General features: G+C 42.0%; 1 protein-coding gene across 1 annotated transcript in view; it reads left to right on the top strand.

The window, feature by feature from the left end:
- LOC128693891 (chymotrypsin-like protease CTRL-1) overlaps window positions 1–25,046 on the top strand; it is a 181,450-nt gene that overhangs the window by 73,230 nt on the left and 83,174 nt on the right. The window contains exon 5 of the mRNA XM_070091050.1: window positions 23,947–24,106. Within this exon, the coding sequence (XP_069947151.1) occupies window positions 23,947–24,106 (160 nt within the window). The remainder of the gene's footprint in view (window positions 1–23,946; window positions 24,107–25,046) is intronic.

Raw genomic sequence — 25,046 nt, 5'->3', positions numbered from 1 at the left:
TCCATTGTTCCAGATGTTGTACTAGAATCCCATTGTTCCAGATGTTGTACAAGTGTCCCATAGTTCTAGATGTTGTACAAGTGTCCCATTGTTCCAGATGTTGTACAAGTGTCTCATTGTTCCAGATGTTGTACAAGTGTCCCATTGTTCCAGATATTGTACAAGTGTTCCATTGTTCCAGATGTTGTACAAATGTCCCCTTGTTCCAGATGTTGTACTAGTGTCCCATTGTTCCAAATGTTGTACAAGTGTCTCATTGCTCCAGATGTTGTACAAGTGTCCCATTGTTCCAGATGTTGTACAAGTGTCCCATTGTTCCAGATGTAGTACAAGTGTCCCATTGTTCCAGATTTTGTACAAGTGTCCCATTGTTCCAAATGTTGTACAAGTGTCCCATTGTTCCAGACTTTGTACAAGTGTCCCATTGTTTCAGATGTTGTACTAGTGTCCCATTGTTCCAGATGTTGTACAAGTGTCCCATTGTTCCAGATGTTGTACAAGTGTCTCATTGTTCCAGATGTTGTACAAGTGTCCCCATTGTTCCAGATGTTGTACAAGTGTCCCATTGTTCCAGATGTTGTACAAGTGTCCCATTGTTCCAGATGTTGTACAAGTGTCCCATTGTTCCAGATGTACAAGTGTCCCATTGTTTCAGATGTGTACAAGTGTCCCATTGTTCCAGATGTTGTACAAGTGTCCCATTGTTCCAGATGTTGTACAAGTGTCCCATTGTTCCAATTTGTACAAGTGTCCATTGTTCCAGATGTTGTACTAGTGTCCCATTGTTCCAAATGTTGTACAAGTGTCCCATTGTTCCAGATGTTGTACAAGTGTCCCATTGTTCCAGATGTTGTACAAGTGTCCCATTGTTCCAGATGTTGTACAAGTGTCCCATTGTTCCAGATGTGTACAAGTGTCCCATTGTTCCAGATGTTGTACAAGTGTCCCATTGTTACAGATGTTGTACAAGTGTCCCATTGTTCCAGATGTTGTACAAGTGTCGCATTGTTCCAGATGTAGTACAAGTGTCCCATTGTTCCAGATGTTGTACAAGTGTCCCATTGTTCCAGATGTTGTACAAGTGTCTCATTGTTCCAGATGTTGTACAAGTGTCCCATTGTTCCATATGTTGTACAAGTGTCTCATTGTTAGTGTCCCATTGTTCCAGATGTTGTACAAGTGTCTCATTGTTCCAGATGTTGTACAAGTGTCTCATTGTTCCAGATGTTGTACAAGTGTCCCATTGTTCCAGATGTTGTACAAGTGTCTCATTGTTCCAGATGTTGTACAAGTGTCTCATTGTTCCAGATGTTGTGCAAGTGTACCATTGTTCCAGATGTAGTACAAGTGTCCCATTGTTCCAGATGTTGTACAAGTGTCCCAGTGTTCCAGATGTTGTACAAGTGTCTCATTGTTCCAGATGTTGTACAAGTGTCCCATTGTTCCAGATGTACAAGTGTCCCATTGTTTCAGATGTTGTACAAGTGTCCCATTGTTCCAGATGTTGTACAAGTGTCCCATTGTTCCAAATGTTGTACAAGTGTCCCATTGTTCCAGATATTGTACAAGTGTCCCATTGTTCCAGATGTTGTACTAGTGTCCCATTGTTCCAAATGTTGTACAAGTGTCCCATTGTTCCAAATGTTGTACAAGTGTCCCATTGTTCCAGATATTGTACAAGTGTCCCATTGTTCCAGATGTTGTACAAGTGTCTCATTGTTCCAGATGTTGTACAAGTGTCTCATTGTTCCAGATGTTGTGCAAGTGTACCATTGTTCCAGATGTAGTACAAGTGTCCCATTGTTCCAGATGTTGTACAAGTGTCCCAGTGTTCCAGATGTTGTACAAGTGTCTCATTGTTCCAGATGTTGTACAAGTGTCCCATTGTTCCAGATGTACAAGTGTCCCATTGTTTCAGATGTTGTACAAGTGTCCCATTGTTCCAGATGTTGTACAAGTGTCCCATTGTTCCAAATGTTGTACAAGTGTCCCATTGTTCCAGATATTGTACAAGTGTCCCATTGTTCCAGATGTTGTACTAGTGTCCCATTGTTCCAAATGTTGTACAAGTGTCCCATTGTTCCAAATGTTGTACAAGTGTCCCATTGTTCCAGATATTGTACAAGTGTCCCATTGTTCCAGATGTTATACTAGTGTCCCATTGTTCCAAATGTTGTACAAGTGTCCCATTGTTCCAGATGTTGTACAAGTGTCCCATTGCTCCAGATGTTGTACAAGTGTCCCATTGTTCCAGATGTTGTACAAGTGTCCCATTGTTCCAGATGTAGTACAAGTGTCCCATTGTTCCAGATTTTGTACAAGTGTCCCATTGTTCCAGATGTTGTACAAGTGTCTCATTGTTCCAGATGTTGTACAAGTGTCCCATTGTTCCAGATGTACAAGTGTTCCATTGTTCCAGATGTTGTACTAGAATCCCATTGTTCCAGATGTTGTACAAGTGTCCCATTGTTCCAGATGTTGTACAAGTGTCTCATTGTTCCAGATGTTGTACAAGTGTCCCATTGTTCCAGATATTGTACAAGTGTTCCATTGTTCAAGATGTTGTACAAATGTCCCCTTGTTCCAGATGTTGTACTAGTGTCCCATTGTTCCAAATGTTGTACAAGTGTCCCATTGCTCCAGATGTTGTACAAGTGTCCCATTGTTCCAGATGTTGTACAAGTGTCCCATTGTTCCAGATGTAGTACAAGTGTCCCATTGTTCCAGATTTTGTACAAGTGTCCCATTGTTCCAAATGTTGTACAAGTGTCCCATTGTTCCAGACTTTGTACAAGTGTCCCATTGTTTCAGATGTTGTACTAGTGTCCCATTGTTCCAGATGTTGTACAAGTGTCACATTGTTCCAGATGTTGTACAAGTGTCATATTGTTCCAAGATGTTGTACAAGTGTCCCATTGTTCCAGATGTTATACAAGTGTCCCATTGTTGCAGATGTTGTACAAGTGTCCCATTGTTCCAGATGTTGTACAAGTGTCCCATTGTTCCAGATGTAGTACAAGTGTCCCATTGTTCCAGATGTAGTACAAGTGTCCCATTGTTCCAGATGTTGTACAAGTGTCCCATTGTTCCAGATGTTGTACAAGTGTCCTATTCTTCCAAATGCTGTACAAGTGTCTCATTGTTCCAAGATGTTGTACAAGTGTCCCATTGTTATAGATGTTGTACAAGTGTCCCATTGTTCCAGATGTTGTACAAGTGTCCCATTGTTCCAGATGTAGTACAAGTGTCCCATTGTTCCAGATGTAGTACAAGTGTCCCATTGTTCCAGATGTTGTACAAGTGTCCCATTGTTCCAGATGTTGTACAAGTGTCCCATTGCTCCAGATGTAGTACAAATGTCCCATTGTTCCAGATATTGTGCAAGTGTCCCATTGTTTCAAGATGTTGTACAAGTGTCCCATTGTTATAGATGTTGTACAAGTGTCCCATTGTTCCAGATGTTGTACAAGTGTCCCATTGTTCCAGATGTAGTACAAGTGTCCCATTGTTCCAGATGTAGTACAAGTGTCCCATTGTTCCAGATGTTGTACAAGTGTCCCATTGTTCCAGATGTTGTACAAGTGTCCCATTGCTCCAGATGTAGTACAAATGTCCCATTGTTCCAGATGTTGTACAAGTGTCCCATTGTTCCAGATGTTGTACAAGTGTCCCATTGTTCCAGATGTTGTACAAGTGTCTCATTGTTCCAGATGTTGTACAAGTGTCTCATTGTTCCAGATGTTGTACAAGTGTCTCATTGTTCCAGATGTTGTACAAGTGTCCCATTGTTCCAGATTTTGTACAAGTGTCTCATTGTTCCAGATGTTGTACAAGTGTCTCATTGTTCCAGATGTTGTGCAAGTGTACCATTGTTCCAGATGTAGTACAAGTGTCCCATTGTTCCAGATGTTGTACAAGTGTTCCAGTGTTCCAGATGTTGTACAAGTGTCTCATTGTTCCAGATGTTGTACAAGTGTCCCATTGTTCCAGATGTACAAGTGTCCCATTGTTTCAGATGTTGTACAAGTGTCCCATTGTTCCAGATGTTGTACAAGTGTCCCATTGTTCCAAATGTTGTACAAGTGTCCCATTGTTCCAGATATTGTACAAGTGTCCGATTGTTCCAGATGTTGTACTAGTGTCCCATTGTTCCAAATGTTGTACAAGTGTCCCATTGTTCCAAATGTTGTACAAGTGTCCCATTGTTCCAGATATTGTACAAGTGTCCCATTGTTCCAGATGTTGTACTAGTGTCCCATTGTTCCAAATGTTGTACAAGTGTCCCATTGTTCCAGATGTTGTACAAGTGTCCCATTGCTCCAGATGTTGTACAAGTGTCCCATTGTTCCAGATGTTGTACAAGTGTCCCATTGTTCCAGATGTAGTACAAGTGTCCCATTGTTCCAGATTTTGTACAAGTGTCCCATTGTTCCAGATGTTGTACAAGTGTCTCATTGTTCCAGATGTTGTACAAGTGTCCCATTGTTCCAGATGTACAAGTGTTCCATTGTTCCAGATGTTGTACTAGAATCCCATTGTTCCAGATGTTGTACAAGTGTCCCATAGTTCTAGATGTTGTACAAGTGTCCCATTGTTCCAGATGTTGTACAAGTGTCTCATTGTTCCAGATGTTGTACAAGTGTCCCATTGTTCCAGATATTGTACAAGTGTTCCATTGTTCCAGATGTTGTACAAATGTCCCCTTGTTCCAGATGTTGTACTAGTGTCCCATTGTTCCAAATGTTGTACAAGTGTCTCATTGCTCCAGATGTTGTACAAGTGTCCCATTGTTCCAGATGTTGTACAAGTGTCCCATTGTTCCAGATGTAGTACAAGTGTCCCATTGTTCCAGATTTTGTACAAGTGTCCCATTGTTCCAAATGTTGTACAAGTGTCCCATTGTTCCAGACTTTGTACAAGTGTCCCATTGTTTCAGATGTTGTACTAGTGTCCCATTGTTCCAGATGTTGTACAAGTGTCCCATTGTTCCAGATGTTGTACAAGTGTCCCATTGTTCCAGATATTGTACAAGTGTCCCATTGTTCCAGACTTTGTACAAGTGTCCCATTGTTTCAGATGTTGTACTAGTGTCCCATTGTTCCAGATGTTGTACAAGTGTCCCATTGTTCCAGATGTTGTACAAGTGTCCCATTGTTCCAGACTTTGTACAAGTGTCCCATTGTTTCAGATGTTGTACTAGTGTCCCATTGTTCCAGATGTTGTACAAGTGTCCCATTGTTCCAGATGTTGTACAAGTGTCTCATTGTTCCAGATGTTGTACAAGTGTCTCATTGTTCCAGATGTTGTGCAAGTGTACCATTGTTCCAGATGTAGTACAAGTGTCCCATTGTTCCAGATGTTGTACAAGTGTCCCAGTGTTCCAGATGTTGTACAAGTGTCTCTTTCTTCCAGATGTTGTACAAGTGTCCCATTGTTCCAGATGTTGTACAAGTGTCAAATTGTTCCAGATGTTGTACTAGTGTCCCATTGTTCCAAATGTTGTACAAGTGTCCCATTGTTCCAGATGTTGTACAAGTGTCCCATTGTTCCAGATGTTGTACAAGTGTCTCATTGTTCCAGATGTTGTACAAGTGTCTCATTGTTCCAGATGTTGTACAAGTGTCCCATTGTTCCAGATGTTGTACAAGTGTCTCATTGTTCCAGATGTTGTACAAGTGTCTCATTGTTCCAGATGTTGTGCAAGTGTACCATTGTTCCAGATGTAGTACAAGCGTCCCATTGTTCCAGATGTTGTACAAGTGTCCCAGTGTTCCAGATGTTGTACAAGTGTCTCATTGTTCCAGATGTTGTACAAGTGTCCCATTGTTCCAGATGTACAAGTGTCCCATTGTTTCAGATGTTGTACAAGTGTCCCATTGTTCCAGATGTTGTACAAGTGTCCCATTGTTCCAAATGTTGTTCAAGTGTCCCATTGTTCCAGATATTGTACAAGTGTCCCATTGTTCCAGATGTTGTACTAGTGTCCCATTGTTCCAAATGTTGTACAAGTGTCCCATTGTTCCAAATGTTGTACAAGTGTCCCATTGTTCCAGATATTGTACAAGTGTCCCATTGTTCCAGATGTTGTACAAGTGTCTCATTGTTCCAGATGTTGTACAAGTGTCTCATTGTTCCAGATGTTGTGCAAGTGTACCATTGTTCCAGATGTAGTACAAGTGTCCCATTGTTCCAGATGTTGTACAAGTGTCCCAGTGTTCCAGATGTTGTACAAGTGTCTCATTGTTCCAGATGTTGTACAAGTGTCCCATTGTTCCAGATGTACAAGTGTCCCATTGTTTCAGATGTTGTAAAAGTGTCCCATTGTTCCAGATGTTGTACAAGTGTCCCATTGTTCCAAATGTTGTACAAGTGTCCCATTGTTCCAGATATTGTACAAGTGTCCCATTGTTCCAGATGTTGTACTAGTGTCCCATTGTTCCAAATGTTGTACAAGTGTCCCATTGTTCCAAATGTTGTACAAGTGTCCCATTGTTCCAGATATTGTACAAGTGTCCCATTGTTCCAGATGTTATACTAGTGTCCCATTGTTCCAAATGTTGTACAAGTGTCCCATTGTTCCAGATGTTGTACAAGTGTCCCATTGCTCCAGATGTTGTACAAGTGTCCCATTGTTCCAGATGTTGTACAAGTGTCCCATTGTTCCAGATGTAGTACAAGTGTCCCATTGTTCCAGATTTTGTACAAGTGTCCCATTGTTCCAGATGTTGTACAAGTGTCTCATTGTTCCAGATGTTGTACAAGTGTCCCATTGTTCCAGATGTACAAGTGTTCCATTGTTCCAGATGTTGTACTAGAATCCCATTGTTCCAGATGTTGTACAAGTGTCCCATAGTTCTAGATGTTGTACAAGTGTCCCATTGTTCCAGATGTTGTACAAGTGTCTCATTGTTCCAGATGTTGTACAAGTGTCCCATTGTTCCAGATATTGTACAAGTGTTCCATTGTTCAAGATGTTGTACAAATGTCCCCTTGTTCCAGATGTTGTACTAGTGTCCCATTGTTCCAAATGTTGTACAAGTGTCCCATTGCTCCAGATGTTGTACAAGTGTCCCATTGTTCCAGATGTTGTACAAGTGTCCCATTGTTCCAGATGTAGTACAAGTGTCCCATTGTTCCAGATTTTGTACAAGTGTCCCATTGTTCCAAATGTTGTACAAGTGTCCCATTGTTCCAGACTTTGTACAAGTGTCCCATTGTTTCAGATGTTGTACTAGTGTCCCATTGTTCCAGATGTTGTACAAGTGTCACATTGTTCCAGATGTTGTACAAGTGTCATATTGCTCCAAGATGTTGTACAAGTGTCCCATTGTTCCAGATGTTATACAAGTGTCCCATTGTTGCAGATGTTGTACAAGTGTCCCATTGTTCCAGATGTTGTACAAGTGTCCCATTGTTCCAGATGTAGTACAAGTGTCCCATTGTTCCAGATGTAGTACAAGTGTCCCATTGTTCCAGATGTTGTACAAGTGTCCCATTGTTCCAGATGTTGTACAAGTGTCCTATTCTTCCAAATGCTGCACAAGTGTCTCATTGTTCCAAGATGTTGTACAAGTGTCCCATTGTTCCAGATATTGTGCAAGTGTCCCATTGTTTCAAGATGTTGTACAAGTGTCCCATTGTTATAGATGTTGTACAAGTGTCCCATTGTTCCAGATGTTGTACAAGTGTCCCATTGTTCCAGATGTAGTACAAGTGTCCCATTGTTCCAGATGTAGTACAAGTGTCCCATTGTTCCAGATGTTGTACAAGTGTCCCATTGTTCCAGATGTTGTACAAGTGTCCCATTGCTCCAGATGTAGTACAAATGTCCCATTGTTCCAGATGTTGTACAAGTGTCCCATTGTTCCAGATGTTGTACAAGTGTCCCATTGCTCCAGATGTAGTACAAGTGTCCCATTGTTCCAGATGTAGTACAAGTGTCCCATTGTTCCAGATGTTGTACAAGTGTCCCATTGTTACAGATGTTGTACAAGTGTCCCATTGTTCCAGATGTTGTACAAGTGTCCCATTGCTCCAGATGTAGTAGAAGTGTCCCATTGTTATAGATGTAGTACAAGTGTCCCATTGTTCCAGATGTAGTACAAGTGTCCCATTGTTTCAGAAGTTGTACAAGTGTCCCATTGTTCGAGATATTGTACAAGTGTCCCATTGTTCCAGATGTTGTACACGTGTCCCATTGTTCCAGGTGTTGTGCAAGTGTTCCATTGTTCCAGATGTTGCACAAGTGTCTCATTGTTCCAGATGTTGTACTAGTGTCCCATTGTTCCAGATGTTGTACAAGTGTCTCTTTGTTCCAGGTGTTGTACAAGTGTCCCATTGTTCCAGATGTTGTTCTAGTGTCCCATTGTTCCAGATGTTGTACTAGTGTCCCATTGTTCCAGATGTTGTACAAGTGTCTCATTGTTCCAGATGTTGTACAAGTGTCCCATTGTTCCATATGCTGTACAAGTGTCTCATTGTTCCAGATGTTGTACAAGTGTCTCATTGTTCCAGATGTTGTGCAAGTGTACCATTGTTCCAGATGTAGTACAAGTGTCCCATTGTTCCAGATGTTGTACAAGTGTCCCAGTGTTCCAGATGTTGTACAAGTGTCTCTTTGTTCCAGATGTTGTACAAGTGTCCCATTGTTCCAGATGTTGTACAAGTGTCAAATTGTTCCAGATGTTGTACTAGTGTCCCATTGTTCCAAATGTTGTACAAGTGTCCCATTGTTCCAGATGTTGTACAAGTGTCCCATTGTTCCAGATGTTGTACAAGTGTCTCATTGTTCCAGATGTTGTACAAGTGTCTCATTGTTCCAGATGTTGTACAAGTGTCCCATTGTTCCAGATGTTGTACAAGTGTCTCATTGTTCCAGATGTTGTACAAGTGTCTCATTGTTCCAGATGTTGTGCAAGTGTACCATTGTTCCAGATGTAGTACAAGTGTCCCATTGTTCCAGATGTTGTACAAGTGTCCCAGTGTTCCAGATGTTGTACAAGTGTCTCATTGTTCCAGATGTTGTACAAGTGTCCCATTGTTCCAGATGTACAAGTGTTCCATTGTTCCAGATGTTGTACTAGAATCCCATTGTTCCAGATGTTGTACAAGTGTCCCATAGTTCTAGATGTTGTACAAGTGTCCCATTGTTCCAGATGTTGTACAAGTGTCTCATTGTTCCAGATGTTGTACAAGTGTCCCATTGTTCCAGATATTGTACAAGTGTTCCATTGTTCCAGATGTTGTACAAATGTCCCCTTGTTCCAGATGTTGTACTAGTGTCCCATTGTTCCAAATGTTGTACAAGTGTCTCATTGCTCCAGATGTTGTACAAGTGTCCCATTGTTCCAGATGTTGTACAAGTGTCCCATTGTTCCAGATGTAGTACAAGTGTCCCATTGTTCCAGATTTTGTACAAGTGTCCCATTGTTCCAAATGTTGTACAAGTGTCCCATTGTTCCAGACTTTGTACAAGTGTCCCATTGTTTCAGATGTTGTACTAGTGTCCCATTGTTCCAGATGTTGTACAAGTGTCCCATTGTTCCAGATGTTGTACAAGTGTCTCATTGTTCCAGATGTTGTACAAGTGTCTCATTGTTCCAGATGTTGTGCAAGTGTACCATTGTTCCAGATGTAGTACAAGTGTCCCATTGTTCCAGATGTTGTACAAGTGTCCCAGTGTTCCAGATGTTGTACAAGTGTCTCTTTCTTCCAGATGCTGTACAAGTGTCCCATTGTTCCAGATGTTGTAAAAGTGTCAAATTGTTCCAGATGTTGTACTAGTGTCCCATTGTTCCAAATGTTGTACAAGTGTCCCATTGTTCCAGATGTTGTACAAGTGTCCCATTGTTCCAGATGTTGTACAAGTGTCTCATTGTTCCAGATGTTGTACAAGTGTCTCATTGTTCCAGATGTTGTACAAGTGTCCCATTGTTCCAGATGTTGTACAAGTGTCTCATTGTTCCAGATGTTGTACAAGTGTCTCATTGTTCCAGATGTTGTGCAAGTGTACCATTGTTCCAGATGTAGTACAAGTGTCCCATTGTTCCAGATGTTGTACAAGTGTCCCAGTGTTCCAGATGTTGTACAAGTGTCTCATTGTTCCAGATGTTGTACAAGTGTCCCATTGTTCCAGATGTACAAGTGTCCCATTGTTTCAGATGTTGTACAAGTGTCCCATTGTTCCAGATGTTGTACAAGTGTCCCATTGTTCCAAATGTTGCACAAGTGTCCCATTGTTCCAGATATTGTACAAGTGTCCCATTGTTCCAGATGTTGTACTAGTGTCCCATTGTTCCAAATGTTGTACAAGTGTCCCATTGTTCCAAATGTTGTACAAGTGTCCCATTGTTCCAGATATTGTACAAGTGTCCCATTGTTCCAGATGTTGTACAAGTGTCTCATTGTTCCAGATGTTGTACAAGTGTCTCATTGTTCCAGATGTTGTGCAAGTGTACCATTGTTCCAGATGTAGTACAAGTGTCCCATTGTTCCAGATGTTGTACAAGTGTCCCAGTGTTCCAGATGTTGTACAAGTGTCTCATTGTTCCAGATGTTGTACAAGTGTCCCATTGTTCCAGATGTACAAGTGTCCCATTGTTTCAGATGTTGTACAAGTGTCCCATTGTTCCAGATGTTGTACAAGTGTCCCATTGTTCCAAATGTTGTACAAGTGTCCCATTGTTCCAGATATTGTACAAGTGTCCCATTGTTCCAGATGTTGTACTAGTGTCCCATTGTTCCAAATGTTGTACAAGTGTCCCATTGTTCCAAATGTTGTACAAGTGTCCCATTGTTCCAGATATTGTACAAGTGTCCCATTGTTCCAGATGTTATACTAGTGTCCCATTGTTCCAAATGTTGTACAAGTGTCCCATTGTTCCAGATGTTGTACAAGTGTCCCATTGCTCCAGATGTTGTACAAGTGTCCCATTGTTCCAGATGTTGTACAAGTGTCCCATTGTTCCAGATGTAGTACAAGTGTCCCATTGTTCCAGATTTTGTACAAGTGTCCCATTGTTCCAGATGTTGTACAAGTGTCTCATTGTTCCAGATGTTGTACAAGTGTCCCATTGTTCCAGATGTACAAGTGTTCCATTGTTCCAGATGTTGTACTAGAATCCCATTGTTCCAGATGTTGTACAAGTGTCCCATTGTTCCAGATGTTGTACAAGTGTCTCATTGTTCCAGATGTTGTACAAGTGTCCCATTGTTCCAGATATTGTACAAGTGTTCCATTGTTCAAGATGTTGTACAAATGTCCCCTTGTTCCAGATGTTGTACTAGTGTCCCATTGTTCCAAATGTTGTACAAGTGTCCCATTGCTCCAGATGTTGTACAAGTGTCCCATTGTTCCAGATGTTGTACAAGTGTCCCATTGTTCCAGATGTAGTACAAGTGTCCCATTGTTCCAGATTTTGTACAAGTGTCCCATTGTTCCAAATGTTGTACAAGTGTCCCATTGTTCCAGACTTTGTACAAGTGTCCCATTGTTTCAGATGTTGTACTAGTGTCCCATTGTTCCAGATGTTGTACAAGTGTCACATTGTTCCAGATGTTGTACAAGTGTCATATTGTTCCAAGATGTTGTACAAGTGTCCCATTGTTCCAGATGTTATACAAGTGTCCCATTGTTGCAGATGTTGTACAAGTGTCCCATTGTTCCAGATGTTGTACAAGTGTCCCATTGTTCCAGATGTAGTACAAGTGTCCCATTGTTCCAGATGTAGTACAAGTGTCCCATTGTTCCAGATGTTGTACAAGTGTCCCATTGTTCCAGATGTTGTACAAGTGTCCTATTCTTCCAAATGCTGTACAAGTGTCTCATTGTTCCAAGATGTTGTACAAGTGTCCCATTGTTATAGATGTTGTACAAGTGTCCCATTGTTCCAGATGTTGTACAAGTGTCCCATTGTTCCAGATGTAGTACAAGTGTCCCATTGTTCCAGATGTAGTACAAGTGTCCCATTGTTCCAGATGTTGTACAAGTGTCCCATTGTTCCAGATGTTGTACAAGTGTCCCATTGCTCCAGATGTAGTACAAATGTCCCATTGTTCCAGATATTGTGCAAGTGTCCCATTGTTTCAAGATGTTGTACAAGTGTCCCATTGTTATAGATGTTGTACAAGTGTCCCATTGTTCCAGATGTTGTACAAGTGTCCCATTGTTCCAGATGTAGTACAAGTGTCCCATTGTTCCAGATGTAGTACAAGTGTCCCATTGTTCCAGATGTTGTACAAGTGTCCCATTGTTCCAGATGTTGTACAAGTGTCCCATTGCTCCAGATGTAGTACAAATGTCCCATTGTTCCAGATGTTGTACAAGTGTCCCATTGTTCCAGATGTTGTACAAGTGTCCCATTGTTCCAGATGTTGTACAAGTGTCTCATTGTTCCAGATGTTGTACAAGTGTCTCATTGTTCCAGATGTTGTACAAGTGTCTCATTGTTCCAGATGTTGTACAAGTGTCCCATTGTTCCAGATGTTGTACAAGTGTCTCATTGTTCCAGATGTTGTACAAGTGTCTCATTGTTCCAGATGTTGTGCAAGTGTACCATTGTTCCAGATGTAGTACAAGTGTCCCATTGTTCCAGATGTTGTACAAGTGTCCCAGTGTTCCAGATGTTGTACAAGTGTCTCATTGTTCCAGATGTTGTACAAGTGTCCCATTGTTCCAGATGTACAAGTGTCCCATTGTTTCAGATGTTGTACAAGTGTCCCATTGTTCCAGATGTTGTACAAGTGTCCCATTGTTCCAAATGTTGTACAAGTGTCCCATTGTTCCAGATATTGTACAAGTGTCCGATTGTTCCACATGTTGTACTAGTGTCCCATTGTTCCAAATGTTGTACAAGTGTCCCATTGTTCCAAATGTTGTACAAGTGTCCCATTGTTCCAGATATTGTACAAGTGTCCCATTGTTCCAGATGTTGTACTAGTGTCCCATTGTTCCAAATGTTGTACAAGTGTCCCATTGTTCCAGATGTTGTACAAGTGTCCCATTGCTCCAGATGTTGTACAAGTGTCCCATTGTTCCAGATGTTGTACAAGTGTCCCATTGTTCCAGATGTAGTACAAGTGTCCCATTGTTCCAGATTTTGTACAAGTGTCCCATTGTTCCAGATGTTGTACAAGTGTCTCATTGTTCCAGATGTTGTACAAGTGTCCCATTGTTCCAGATGTACAAGTGTTCCATTGTTCCAGATGTTGTACAAGTGTCCCATAGTTCTAGATGTTGTACAAGTGTCCCATTGTTCCAGATGTTGTACAAGTGTCTCATTGTTCCAGATGTTGTACAAGTGTCCCATTGTTCCAGATATTGTACAAGTGTTCCATTGTTCCAGATGTTGTACAAATGTCCCCTTGTTCCAGATGTTGTACTAGTGTCCCATTGTTCCAAATGTTGTACAAGTGTCTCATTGCTCCAGATGTTGTACAAGTGTCCCATTGTTCCAGATGTTGTACAAGTGTCCCATTGTTCCAGATGTAGTACAAGTGTCCCATTGTTCCAGATTTTGTACAAGTGTCCCATTGTTCCAAATGTTGTACAAGTGTCCCATTGTTCCAGACTTTGTACAAGTGTCCCATTGTTTCAGATGTTGTACTAGTGTCCCATTGTTCCAGATGTTGTACAAGTGTCCCATTGTTCCAGATGTTGTACAAGTGTCTCATTGTTCCAGATGTTGTACAAGTGTCTCATTGTTCCAGATGTTGTACAAGTGTCCCATTGTTTCAGATGTTGTACAAGTGTCCCATTGTTCCAGATGTTGTACAAGTGTCCCATTGTTCCAAATGTTGTTCAAGTGTCCCATTGTTCCAGATATTGTACAAGTGTCCAATTGTTCCAGATGTTGTACTAGTGTCCCATTGTTCCAAATGTTGTACAAGTGTCCCATTGTTCCAAATGTTGTACAAGTGTCCCATTGTTCCAGATATTGTACAAGTGTCCCATTGTTCCAGATGTTGTACAAGTGTCTCATTGTTCCAGATGTTGTACAAGTGTCTCATTGTTCCAGATGTTGTGCAAGTGTACTATTGTTCCAGATGTAGTACAAGTGTCCCATTGTTCCAGATGTTGTACAAGTGTCCCAGTGTTCCAGATGTTGTACAAGTGTCTCATTGTTCCAGATGTTGTACAAGTGTCCCATTGTTCCAGATGTACAAGTGTCCCATTGTTTCAGATGTTGTAAAAGTGTCCCATTGTTCCAGATGTTGTACAAGTGTCCCATTGTTCCAAATGTTGTACAAGTGTCCCATTGTTCCAGATATTGTACAAGTGTCCCATTGTTCCAGATGTTGTACTAGTGTCCCATTGTTCCAAATGTTGTACAAGTGTCCCATTGCTCCAAATGTTGTACAAGTGTCCCATTGTTCCAGATATTGTACAAGTGTCCCATTGTTCCAGATGTTATACTAGTGTCCCATTGTTCCAAATGTTGTACAAGTGTCCCATTGTTCCAGATGTTGTACAAGTGTCCCATTGCTCCAGATGTTGTACAAGTGTCCCATTGTTCCAGATGTTGTACAAGTGTCCCATTGTTCCAGATGTAGTACAAGTGTCCCATTGTTCCAGATTTTGTACAAGTGTCCCATTGTTCCAGATGTTGTACAAGTGTCTCATTGTTCCAGATGTTGTACAAGTGTCCCATTGTTCCAGATGTACAAGTGTTCCATTGTTCCAGATGTTGTACTAGAATCCCATTGTTCCAGATGTTGTACAAGTGTCCCATAGTTCTAGATGTTGTACAAGTGTCCCATTGTTCCAGATGTTGTACAAGTGTCTCATTGTTCCAGATGTTGTACAAGTGTCCCATTGTTCCAGATATTGTACAAGTGTTCCATTGTTCAAGATGTTGTACAAATGTCCCCTTGTTCCAGATGTTGTACTAGTGTCCCATTGTTCCAAATGTTGTACAAGTGTCCCATTGCTCCAGATGTTGTACAAGTGTCCCATTGTTCCAGATGTTGTACAAGTGTCCCATTGTTCCAGATGTAGTACAAGTGTCCCATTGTTCCAGATTTTGTACAAGTGTCCCATTGTTCCAAATGTTGTACAAGTGTCCCATTGTTCCAGACTTTGTACAAGTGTCCCATTGTTTCAGATGTTGTACTAGTGTCCCATTGTTCCAGATGTTGTACAAGTGTCACATTGTTCCAGATGTTGTACAAGTGTCATATTGTTCCAAGATGTTGTACAAGTGTCCCATTGTTCCAGATGTTATACAAGTGTCCCATTGTTGCAGATGTTGTACAAGTGTCCCATTGTTCCAGATGTTGTACAAGTGTCCCATTGTTCCAGATGTAGTACAAGTGTCCCATTGTTCCAGATGTAGTACAAGTGTCCCATTGTTCCAGATGTTGTACAAGTGTCCCATTGTTCCAGATGTTGTACAAGTGTCCTATTCTTCCAAATTCTGTACAAGTGTCTCATTGTTCCAAGATGTTGTACAAGTGTCCCATTGTTCCAGATATTGTGCAAGTGTCCCATTGTTTCAAGATGTTGTACAAGTGTCCCATTGTTATAGATGTTGTACAAGTGTCCCATTGTTCCAGATGTTGTACAAGTGTCCCATTGTTCCAGATGTAGTACAAGTGTCCCATTGTTCCAGATGTAGTACAAGTGTCCCATTGTTCCAGATGTTGTACAAGTGTCCCATTGTTCCAGATGTTGTACAAGTGTCCCATTGCTCCAGATGTAGTACAAATGTCCCATTGTTCCAGATGTTGTACAAGTGTCCCATTGTTCCAGATGTTGTACAAGTGTCCCATTGCTCCAGATGTAGTACAAGTGTCCCATTGTTCCAGATGTAGTACAAGTGTCCCATTGTTCCAGATGTTGTACAAGTGTCCCATTGTTACAGATGTTGTACAAGTGTCCCATTGTTCCAGATGTTGTACAAGTGTCCCATTGCTCCAGATGTAGTAGAAGTGTCCCATTGTTATAGATGTAGTACAAGTGTCCCATTGTTCCAGATGTAGTACAAGTGTCCCATTGTTTCAGAAGTTGTACAAGTGTCCCATTGTTCGAGATATTGTACAAGTGTCCCATTGTTCCAGATGTTGTACACGTGTCCCATTGTTCCAGGTGTTGTGCAAGTGTTCCATTGTTCCAGATGTTGCACAAGTGTCTCATTGTTCCAGATGTTGTACTAGTGTCCCATTGTACCAGATGTTGTACAAGTGTCTCTTTGTTCCAGGTGTTGTACAAGTGTCCCATTGTTCCAGATGTTGTTCTAGTGTCCCATTGTTCCAGATGTTGTACTAGTGTCCCATTGTTCCAGATGTTGTACAAGTGTCTCATTGTTCCAGATGTTGTACAAGTGTCCCATTGTTCCATATGCTGTACAAGTGTCTCATTGTTCCAGATGTTGTACAAGTGTCTCATTGTTCCAGATGTTGTGCAAGTGTACCATTGTTCCAGATGTAGTACAAGTGTCCCATTGTTCCAGATGTTGTACAAGTGTCCCAGTGTTCCAGATGTTGTACAAGTGTCTCTTTGTTCCAGATGTTGTACAAGTGTCCCATTGTTCCAGATGTTGTACAAGTGTCAAATTGTTCCAGATGTTGTACTAGTGTCCCATTGTTCCAAATGTTGTACAAGTGTCCCATTGTTCCAGATGTTGTACAAGTGTCCCATTGTTCCAGATGTTGTACAAGTGTCTTATTGTTCCAGATGTTGTACAAGTGTCTCATTGTTCCAGATGTTGTACAAGTGTCCCATTGTTCCAGATGTTGTACAAGTGTCTCATTGTTCCAGATGTTGTACAAGTGTCTCATTGTTCCAGATGTTGTGCAAGTGTACCATTGTTCCAGATGTAGTACAAGTGTCCCATTGTTCCAGATGTTGTACAAGTGTCCCAGTGTTCCAGATGTTGTACAAGTGTCTCATTGTTCCAGATGTTGTACAAGTGTCCCATTGTTCCAGATGTACAAGTGTTCCATTGTTCCAGATGTTGTACTAGAATCCCATTGTTCCAGATGTTGTACAAGTGTCCCATAGTTCTAGATGTTGTACAAGTGTCCCATTGTTCCAGATGTTGTACAAGTGTCTCATTGTTCCAGATGTTGTACAAGTGTCCCATTGTTCCAGATATTGTACAAGTGTTCCATTGTTCCAGATGTTGTACAAATGTCCCCTTGTTCCAGATGTTGTACTAGTGTCCCATTGTTCCAAATGTTGTACAAGTGTCTCATTGCTCCAGATGTTGTACAAGTGTCCCATTGTTCCAGATGTTGTACAAGTGTCCCATTGTTCCAGATGTAGTACAAGTGTCCCATTGTTCCAGATTTTGTACAAGTGTCCCATTGTTCCAAATGTTGTACAAGTGTCCCATTGTTCCAGACTTTGTACAAGTGTACCATTGTTTCAGATGTTGTACTAGTGTCCCATTGTTCCAGATGTTGTACAAGTGTCCCATTGTTCCAGATGTTGTACAAGTGTCTCATTGTTCCAGATGTTGTACAAGTGTCTCATTGTTCCAGATGTTGTGCAAGTGTACCATTGTTCCAGATGTAGTACAAGTGTCCCATTGTTCCAGATGTTGTACAAGTGTCCCAGTGTTCCAGATGTTGTACAAGTGTCTCTTTCTTCCAGATGTTGTACAAGTGTCCCATTGTTCCAGATGTTGTACAAGTGTCAAATTGTTCCAGATGTTGTACTAGTGTCCCATTGTTCCAAATGTTGTACAAGTGTCCCATTGTTCCAGATGTTGTACAAGTGTCCCATTGTTCCAGATGTTGTACAAGTGTCTCATTGTTCCAGATGTTGTACAAGTGTCTCATTGTTCCAGATGTTGTACAAGTGTCCCATTGTTCCAGATGTTGTACAAGTGTCTCATTGTTCCAGATGTTGTACAAGTGTCTCATTGTTCCAGATGTTGTGCAAGTGTACCATTGTTCCAGATGTAGTACAAGTGTCCCATTGTTCCAGATGTTGTACAAGTGTCCCAGTGTTCCAGATGTTGTACAAGTGTCTCATTGTTCCAGATGTTGTACAAGTGTCCCATTGTTCCAGATGTACAAGTGTCCCATTGTTTCAGATGTTGTACAAGTGTCCCATTGTTCCAGATGTTGTACAAGTGTCCCATTGTTCCAAATGTTGCACAAGTGTCCCATTGTTCCAGATATTGTACAAGTGTCCCATTGTTCCAGATGTTGTACTAGTGTCCCATTGTTCCAAATGTTGTACAAGTGTCCCATTGTTCCAAATGTTGTACAAGTGTCCCATTGTTCCAGATATTGTACAAGTGTCCCATTGTTCCAGATGTTGTACAAGTGTCTCATTGTTCCATATGTTGTACAAGTGTCTCATTGTTCCAGATGTTGTGCAAGTGTACCATTGTTCCAGATGTAGTACAAGTGTCCCATTGTTCCAGATGTTGTACAAGTGTCCCAGTGTTCCAGATGTTGTACAAGTGTCTCATTGTTCCAGATGTTGTACAAGTGTCCCATTGTTCCAGATGTACAAGTGTCCCATTGTTTCAGATGTTGTACAAGTGTCCCATTGTTCCAGATGTTGTACAAGTGTCCCATTGTTCCAAATGTTGTACAAGTGTCCCATTGTTCCAGATATTGTACAAGTGTCCCATTGTTCCAGATGTTGTACTAGTGTCCCATTGTTCCAAATGTTGTACAAGTGTCCCATTGTTCCAAATGTTGTACAAGTTTCCCATTGTTCCAGATATTGTACAAGTGTCCCATTGTTCCAGATGTTATACTAGTGTCCCATTGTTCCAAATGTTGTACAAGTGTCCCATTGTTCCAGATGTTGTACAAGTGTCCCATTGCTCCAGATGTTGTACAAGTGTCCCATTGTTCCAGATGTTGTACAAGTGTCCCATTGTTCCAGATGTAGTACAAGTGTCCCATTGTTCCAGATTTTGTACAAGTGTCCCATTGTTCCAGATGTTGTACAAGTGTCTCATTGTTCCAGATGTTGTACAAGTGTCCCATTGTTCCAGATGTACAAGTGTTCCATTGTTCCAGATGTTGTACTAGAATCCCATTGTTCCAGATGTTGTACAAGTGTCCCATTGTTCCAGATGTTGTACAAGTGTCTCATTGTTCCAGATGTTGTACAAGTGTCCCATTGTTCCAGATATTGTACAAGTGTTCCATTGTTCAAGATGTTGTACAAATGTCCCCTTGTTCCAGATGTTGTACTAGTGTCCCATTGTTCCAAATGTTGTACAAGTGTCCCATTGCTCCAGATGTTGTACAAGTGTCCCATTGTTCCAGATGTTGTACAAGTGTCCCATTGTTCCAGATGTAGTACAAGTGTCCCATTGTTCCAGATTTTGTACAAGTGTCCCATTGTTCCAAATGTTGTACAAGTGTCCCATTGTTCCAGACTTTGTACAAGTGTCCCATTGTTTCAGATGTTGTACTAGTGTCCCATTGTTCCAGATGTTGTACAAGTGTCACATTGTTCCAGATGTTGTACAAGTGTCATATTGTTCCAAGATGTTGTACAAGTGTCCCATTGTTCCAGATGTTATACAAGTGTCCCATTGTTGCAGATGTTGTACAAGTGTCCCATTGTTCCAGATGTTGTACAAGTGTCCCATTGTTCCAGATGTAGTACAAGTGTCCCATTGTTCCAGATGTAGTACAAGTGTCCCATTGTTCCAGATGTTGTACAAGTGTCCCATTGTTCCAGATGTTGTACAAGTGTCCTATTCTTCCAAATGCTGTACAAGTGTCTCATTGTTCCAAGATGTTGTACAAGTGTCCCATTGTTCCAGATATTGTGCAAGTGTCCCATTGTTTCAAGATGTTGTACAAGTGTCCCATTGTTATAGATGTTGTACAAGTGTCCCATTGTTCCAGATGTTGTACAAGTGTCCCATTGTTCCAGATGTAGTACAAGTGTCCCATTGTTCCAGATGTAGTACAAGTGTCCCATTGTTCCAGATGTTGTACAAGTGTCCCATTGTTCCAGATGTTGTACAAGTGTCCCATTGCTGCAGATGTAGTACAAATGTCCCATTGTTCCAGATGTTGTACAAGTGTCCCATTGTTCCAGATGTTGTACAAGTGTCCCATTGCTCCAGATGTAGTACAAGTGTCCCATTGTTCCAGATGTAGTACAAGTGTCCCATTGTTCCAGATGTTGTACAAGTGTCCCATTGTTACAGATGTTGTACAAGTGTCCCATTGTTCCAGATGTTGTACAAGTGTCCCATTGCTCCAGATGAAGTAGAAGTGTCCCATTGTTATAGATGTAGTACAAGTGTCCCATTGTTCCAGATGTAGTACAAGTGTCCCATTGTTTCAGAAGTTGTACAAGTGTCCCATTGTTCGAGATATTGTACAAGTGTCCCATTGTTCCAGATGTTGTACACGTGTCCCATTGTTCCAGGTGTTGTGCAAGTGTTCCATTGTTCCAGATGTTGCACAAGTGTCTCATTGTTCCAGATGTTGTACTAGTGTCCCATTGTTCCAGATGTTGTACAAGTGTCTCTTTGTTCCAGGTGTTGTACAAGTGTCCCATTGTTCCAGATGTTGTTCTAGTGTCCCATTGTTCCAGATGTTGTACTAGTGTCCCATTGTTCCAGATGTTGTACAAGTGTCTCATTGTTCCAGATGTTGTACAAGTGTCCCATTGTTCCATATGTTGTACAAGTGTCTCATTGTTCCAGATGTTGTACAAGTGTCTCATTGTTCCAGATGTTGTGCAAGTGTACCATTGTTCCAGATGTAGTACAAGTGTCCCATTGTTCCAGATGTTGTACAAGTGTCCCAGTGTTCCATATGTTGTACAAGTGTCTCTTTGTTCCAGATGTTGTACAAGTGTCCCATTGTTCTAGATGTTGTACAAGTGTCAAATTGTTCCAGATGTTGTACTAGTGTCCCATTGTTCCAAATGTTGTACAAGTGTCCCATTGTTCCAGATGTTGTACAAGTGTCCCATTGTTCCAGATGTTGTACAAGTGTCTCATTGTTCCAGATGTTGTACAAGTGTCTCATTGTTCCAGATGTTGTACAAGTGTCCCATTGTTCCAGATGTTGTACAAGTGTCTCATTGTTCCAGATGTTGTACAAGTGTCTCATTGTTCCAGATGTTGTGCAAGTGTACCATTGTTCCAGATGTAGTACAAGTGTCCCATTGTTCCAGATGTTGTACAAGTGTCCCAGTGTTCCAGATGTTGTACAAGTGTCTCATTGTTCCAGATGTTGTACAAGTGTCCCATTGTTCCAGATGTACAAGTGTCCCATTGTTTCAGATGTTGTACAAGTGTCCCATTGTTCCAGATGTTGTACAAGTGTCCCATTGTTCCAAATGTTGTACAAGTGTCCCATTGTTCCAGATATTGTACAAGTGTCCCATTGTTCCAGATGTTGTACAAGTGTCCCATTGCTCCAGATATTGTACAAGTGTCCCATTGTTCCAGATGTTGTACAAGTGTCCCATTGTTCCAGATATTGTACAAGTGTCCCATTGTTCCAGATGTTGTACTAGTGTCCCATTGTTCCAAATGTTGTACAAGTGTCCCATTGTTCCAGATGTTGTACAAGTGTCCCATTGCTCCAGATGTTGTACAAGTGTCCCATTGTTCCAGATGTTGTACAAGTGTCCCATTGTTCCAGATGTAGTACAAGTGTCCCATTGTTCCAGATTTTGTACAAGTGTCCCATTGTTCCAGATGTTGTACAAGTGTCTCATTGTTCCAGATGTTGTACAAGTGTCCCATTGTTCCAGATGTACAAGTGTTCCATTGTTCCAGATGTTGTACTAGAATCCCATTGTTCCAGATGTTGTACAAGTGTCCCATAGTTCTAGATGTTGTACAAGTGTCCCATTGTTCCAGATGTTGTACAAGTGTCTCATTGTTCCAGATGTTGTACAAGTGTCCCATTGTTACAGATATTGTACAAGTGTTCCATTGTTCCAGATGTTGTACAAATGTCCCCTTGTTCCAGATTTTGTACTAGTGTCCCATTGTTCCAAATGTTGTACAAGTGTCCCATTGCTCCAGATGTTGTACAAGTGTCCCATTGTTCCAGATGTTGTACAAGTGTCCCATTGTTCCAGATGTAGTACAAGTGTCCCATTGTTCCAGATTTTGTACAAGTGTCCCATTGTTCCAAATGTTGTACAAGTGTCCCATTGTTCCAGACTTTGTACAAGTGTCCCATTGTTTCAGATGTTGTACTAGTGTCCCATTGTTTTAGATGTTGTACAAGTGTCCCATTGTTCCAGATGTTGTACAAGTGTCCCATTGTTCCAGATGTTGTACAAGTGTCCCATTGTTCCAGATGTTGTACAAGTGTCCCATTGTTCCAGATGTTGTACAAGTGTCCCATTGCTCCAGATGTTGTACAATTGTCCCATTGCTCCAGACGTTGTACAAGTGTGTCATTGTTCCATGTTCTTGTTCAGTCAAATATTCCACCAGTCCAGTGTAATCTTCAGTCTTGTTGACAAACACAAATCTTTGCATCACAGGAGGATAAACTTGTGGTCGTTACGATTTCAAACTCTTTAGTTGCCGTCTTGTTCCTGAACTGTTGTCCAAAACATCTCTACTTGAGGGTAGAGATACCTTCCAACTAGGAGACTGTAAATTCTGCACAGAATTGGGGACTCCCTGCAGTGGATTGGGGACTCCCTGCAGTGGACTAGGGACTCCCTGCAGTGGACTGGGGACTCCCTGCAGTGGACTGGGGACTCCCTTCAGTGGACTGGGGACTCCCTGCAGTGGACTGGGGACTCCCTGCAGTGGACTGGGGACTCCCTGCAGTGGACTGGGGACTCCCTGCAGTGGACTGGGGACTCCCTGCAGTGTACTGGGGAGTGCAAAGGATCACGGACTCTGCAATGGATCGAGGATTTTGCAACATTGGCTGGTAATAATGTTGCTATTGCAGGGTGCGGGAGAGAGGGTCACAGTGACTGGTAACAATGTTGTTATTGCAGGGTGCGTTAGAGAGGGTCACAGTGGCTGGTAACAATGTTGTTATTGCAGAGTGCGGGAGAGAGGGTCACAGTGACTGGTAACAATGTTGTTATTACAGGGTGCGTGAGAGAGGGTCACAGTGACTGGTAACAATGTTGTTATTGCAGGGTGCAGGAGAGAGGGTCACAGTGGCTGGCAACAATGTTGTTATTACAGGGTGCGTGAGAGAGGGTCACAGTGGCTGGCAACAAACTTGTTATTGCAGGGTGCGGGAGAGAGGGTCACAGTGACTGGTAACAATGTTGTTATTGCAGGGTGCGGGAGAGAGGGTCACAGTGGCTGGCAACAATGTTGTTATTACAGGGTGCGTGAGAGAGGGTCACAGTGGCTGGTAACAATGTTGTTATTGCAGGGTGCGGGAGAGAGGGTCACAGTGGCTGGTAACAATGTTGTTATTACAGGGTGCGGGAGAGAGGGTCACAGTGGCTGGTAACAATGTTGTTATTGCAGGGTGCGTGAGAGAGGGTCACAGTGGCTGGTAACAATGTTGTTATTGCAGGGTGCGGGAGAGAGGGTCACAGTAGCTGGTAACAATGTTGTTATTACAGGGTGCGGGAGAGAGGGTCACAGTGGCTGGTAACAATGTTGTTATTGCAGGGTGCGTTAGAGAGGGTCACAGTGGCTGGTAACAATGTTGTTATTGCAGGGTGCGGAAGAGAGGGTCACAGTGACTGGTAACAATGTTGTTATTGCAGGTGCGGGAGAGAGGGTCACAGTGGCTGGTAACAATGTTGTTATTGCAGGGTGCCGAAGAGAGGGTCACAGTGGCTGGTAACAATGTTGTTATTGCAGGGTGCCGAAGAGAGGGTCACAGTGGCTGGTAACAATGTTGTTATTACAGGGTGCGATAGAGAGGGTCACAGTGGCTGGTAACAATGTTGTTATTACAGGGTGCGGGAGAGAGGGTCACAGTGGCTGGTAACAATGTTGTTATTGCAGGGTGCGGGAGAGAGGGTCACAGTGGCTGGTAACAATGTTGTTATTACAGGGTGCGGGAGAGAGGGTCACAGCATCCGTGTGGTGGGTGGCAGTGATGCTGGCCTTCATCAGTTCCCCTGGCAGGCTCTAGTTCGTCTTTCCAGTGGCTTTTGTGGTGGGATCCTCATCAACCAGCGCTTTGTACTTACTGCCGCCCACTGTGTCGACTCGTAAGTTATCCGACGTACACTATATGTCCACACTATAACAGATGTTAACACCTGCCCACACTATAACAAATGTTAACACCTGCCCACACTATAACAGATGTTAACACACGCCCACACTATAAGAGATGTTAACACCCGCCCACACTATAACAGATGTTAACACCTGCCCAAACTGTAACAGATGCTAACACACGCCCACACTATAACAGATGTTAACACCTGCCCACACTATAACAGATGTTAACACCTGCCCAAACTGTAACAGATGTTAACACCCGCCCACACTATAACAGATGTTAACACCCACCCACACTATAACAGATGTTAACACCTGCCCACACTATACCAGATGTTAACACCCTCCCACACTATGACAGATGGTAACACCCGCCCACACTATAACAGATGTTAACAAACGCCAACACTATAACAGATGTTAACACACGCCCACATTATAACAGATGTTAACACCCGCCCACACTATTACAGATGTTAACACCCGACAACACTATAACAGATGTTAACAAACGCCAACACTATAACAGATGTTAACACACGCCCACACTATAACAGATGTTAACACCCGCCCACACTATTACAGATGTTAACACCCGCCAACACTATAACAGATGTTAACAAACGCCAACACTATAACAGATGTTAACACACGCCCACACTATAACAGATGTAAACACCTGCCCACACTATAACAGATGTTAATACCTGCCCACACTATAACAGATGTTAACACCTGCTCACACTATAAAAGATGTTAACACCCGCCCACACTATAACAGATATTAACACCCGCCCACACTATAACAGTTGTTAACACATGCCCACACTATAACAGATGTTAACACCCGCCAACACTATAACAGATGTTAACACCCGCTCACACTATAGCAGATGTTAACACCCTCCCACACTATAACAGTTG

This window comes from Cherax quadricarinatus, chromosome 33 (genome assembly GCF_038502225.1).
Source record: "Cherax quadricarinatus isolate ZL_2023a chromosome 33, ASM3850222v1, whole genome shotgun sequence".
NCBI classification, from domain to species: domain Eukaryota; kingdom Metazoa; phylum Arthropoda; class Malacostraca; order Decapoda; family Parastacidae; genus Cherax; species Cherax quadricarinatus.
This window is presented reverse-complemented; position numbering and strand designations above follow the sequence as displayed.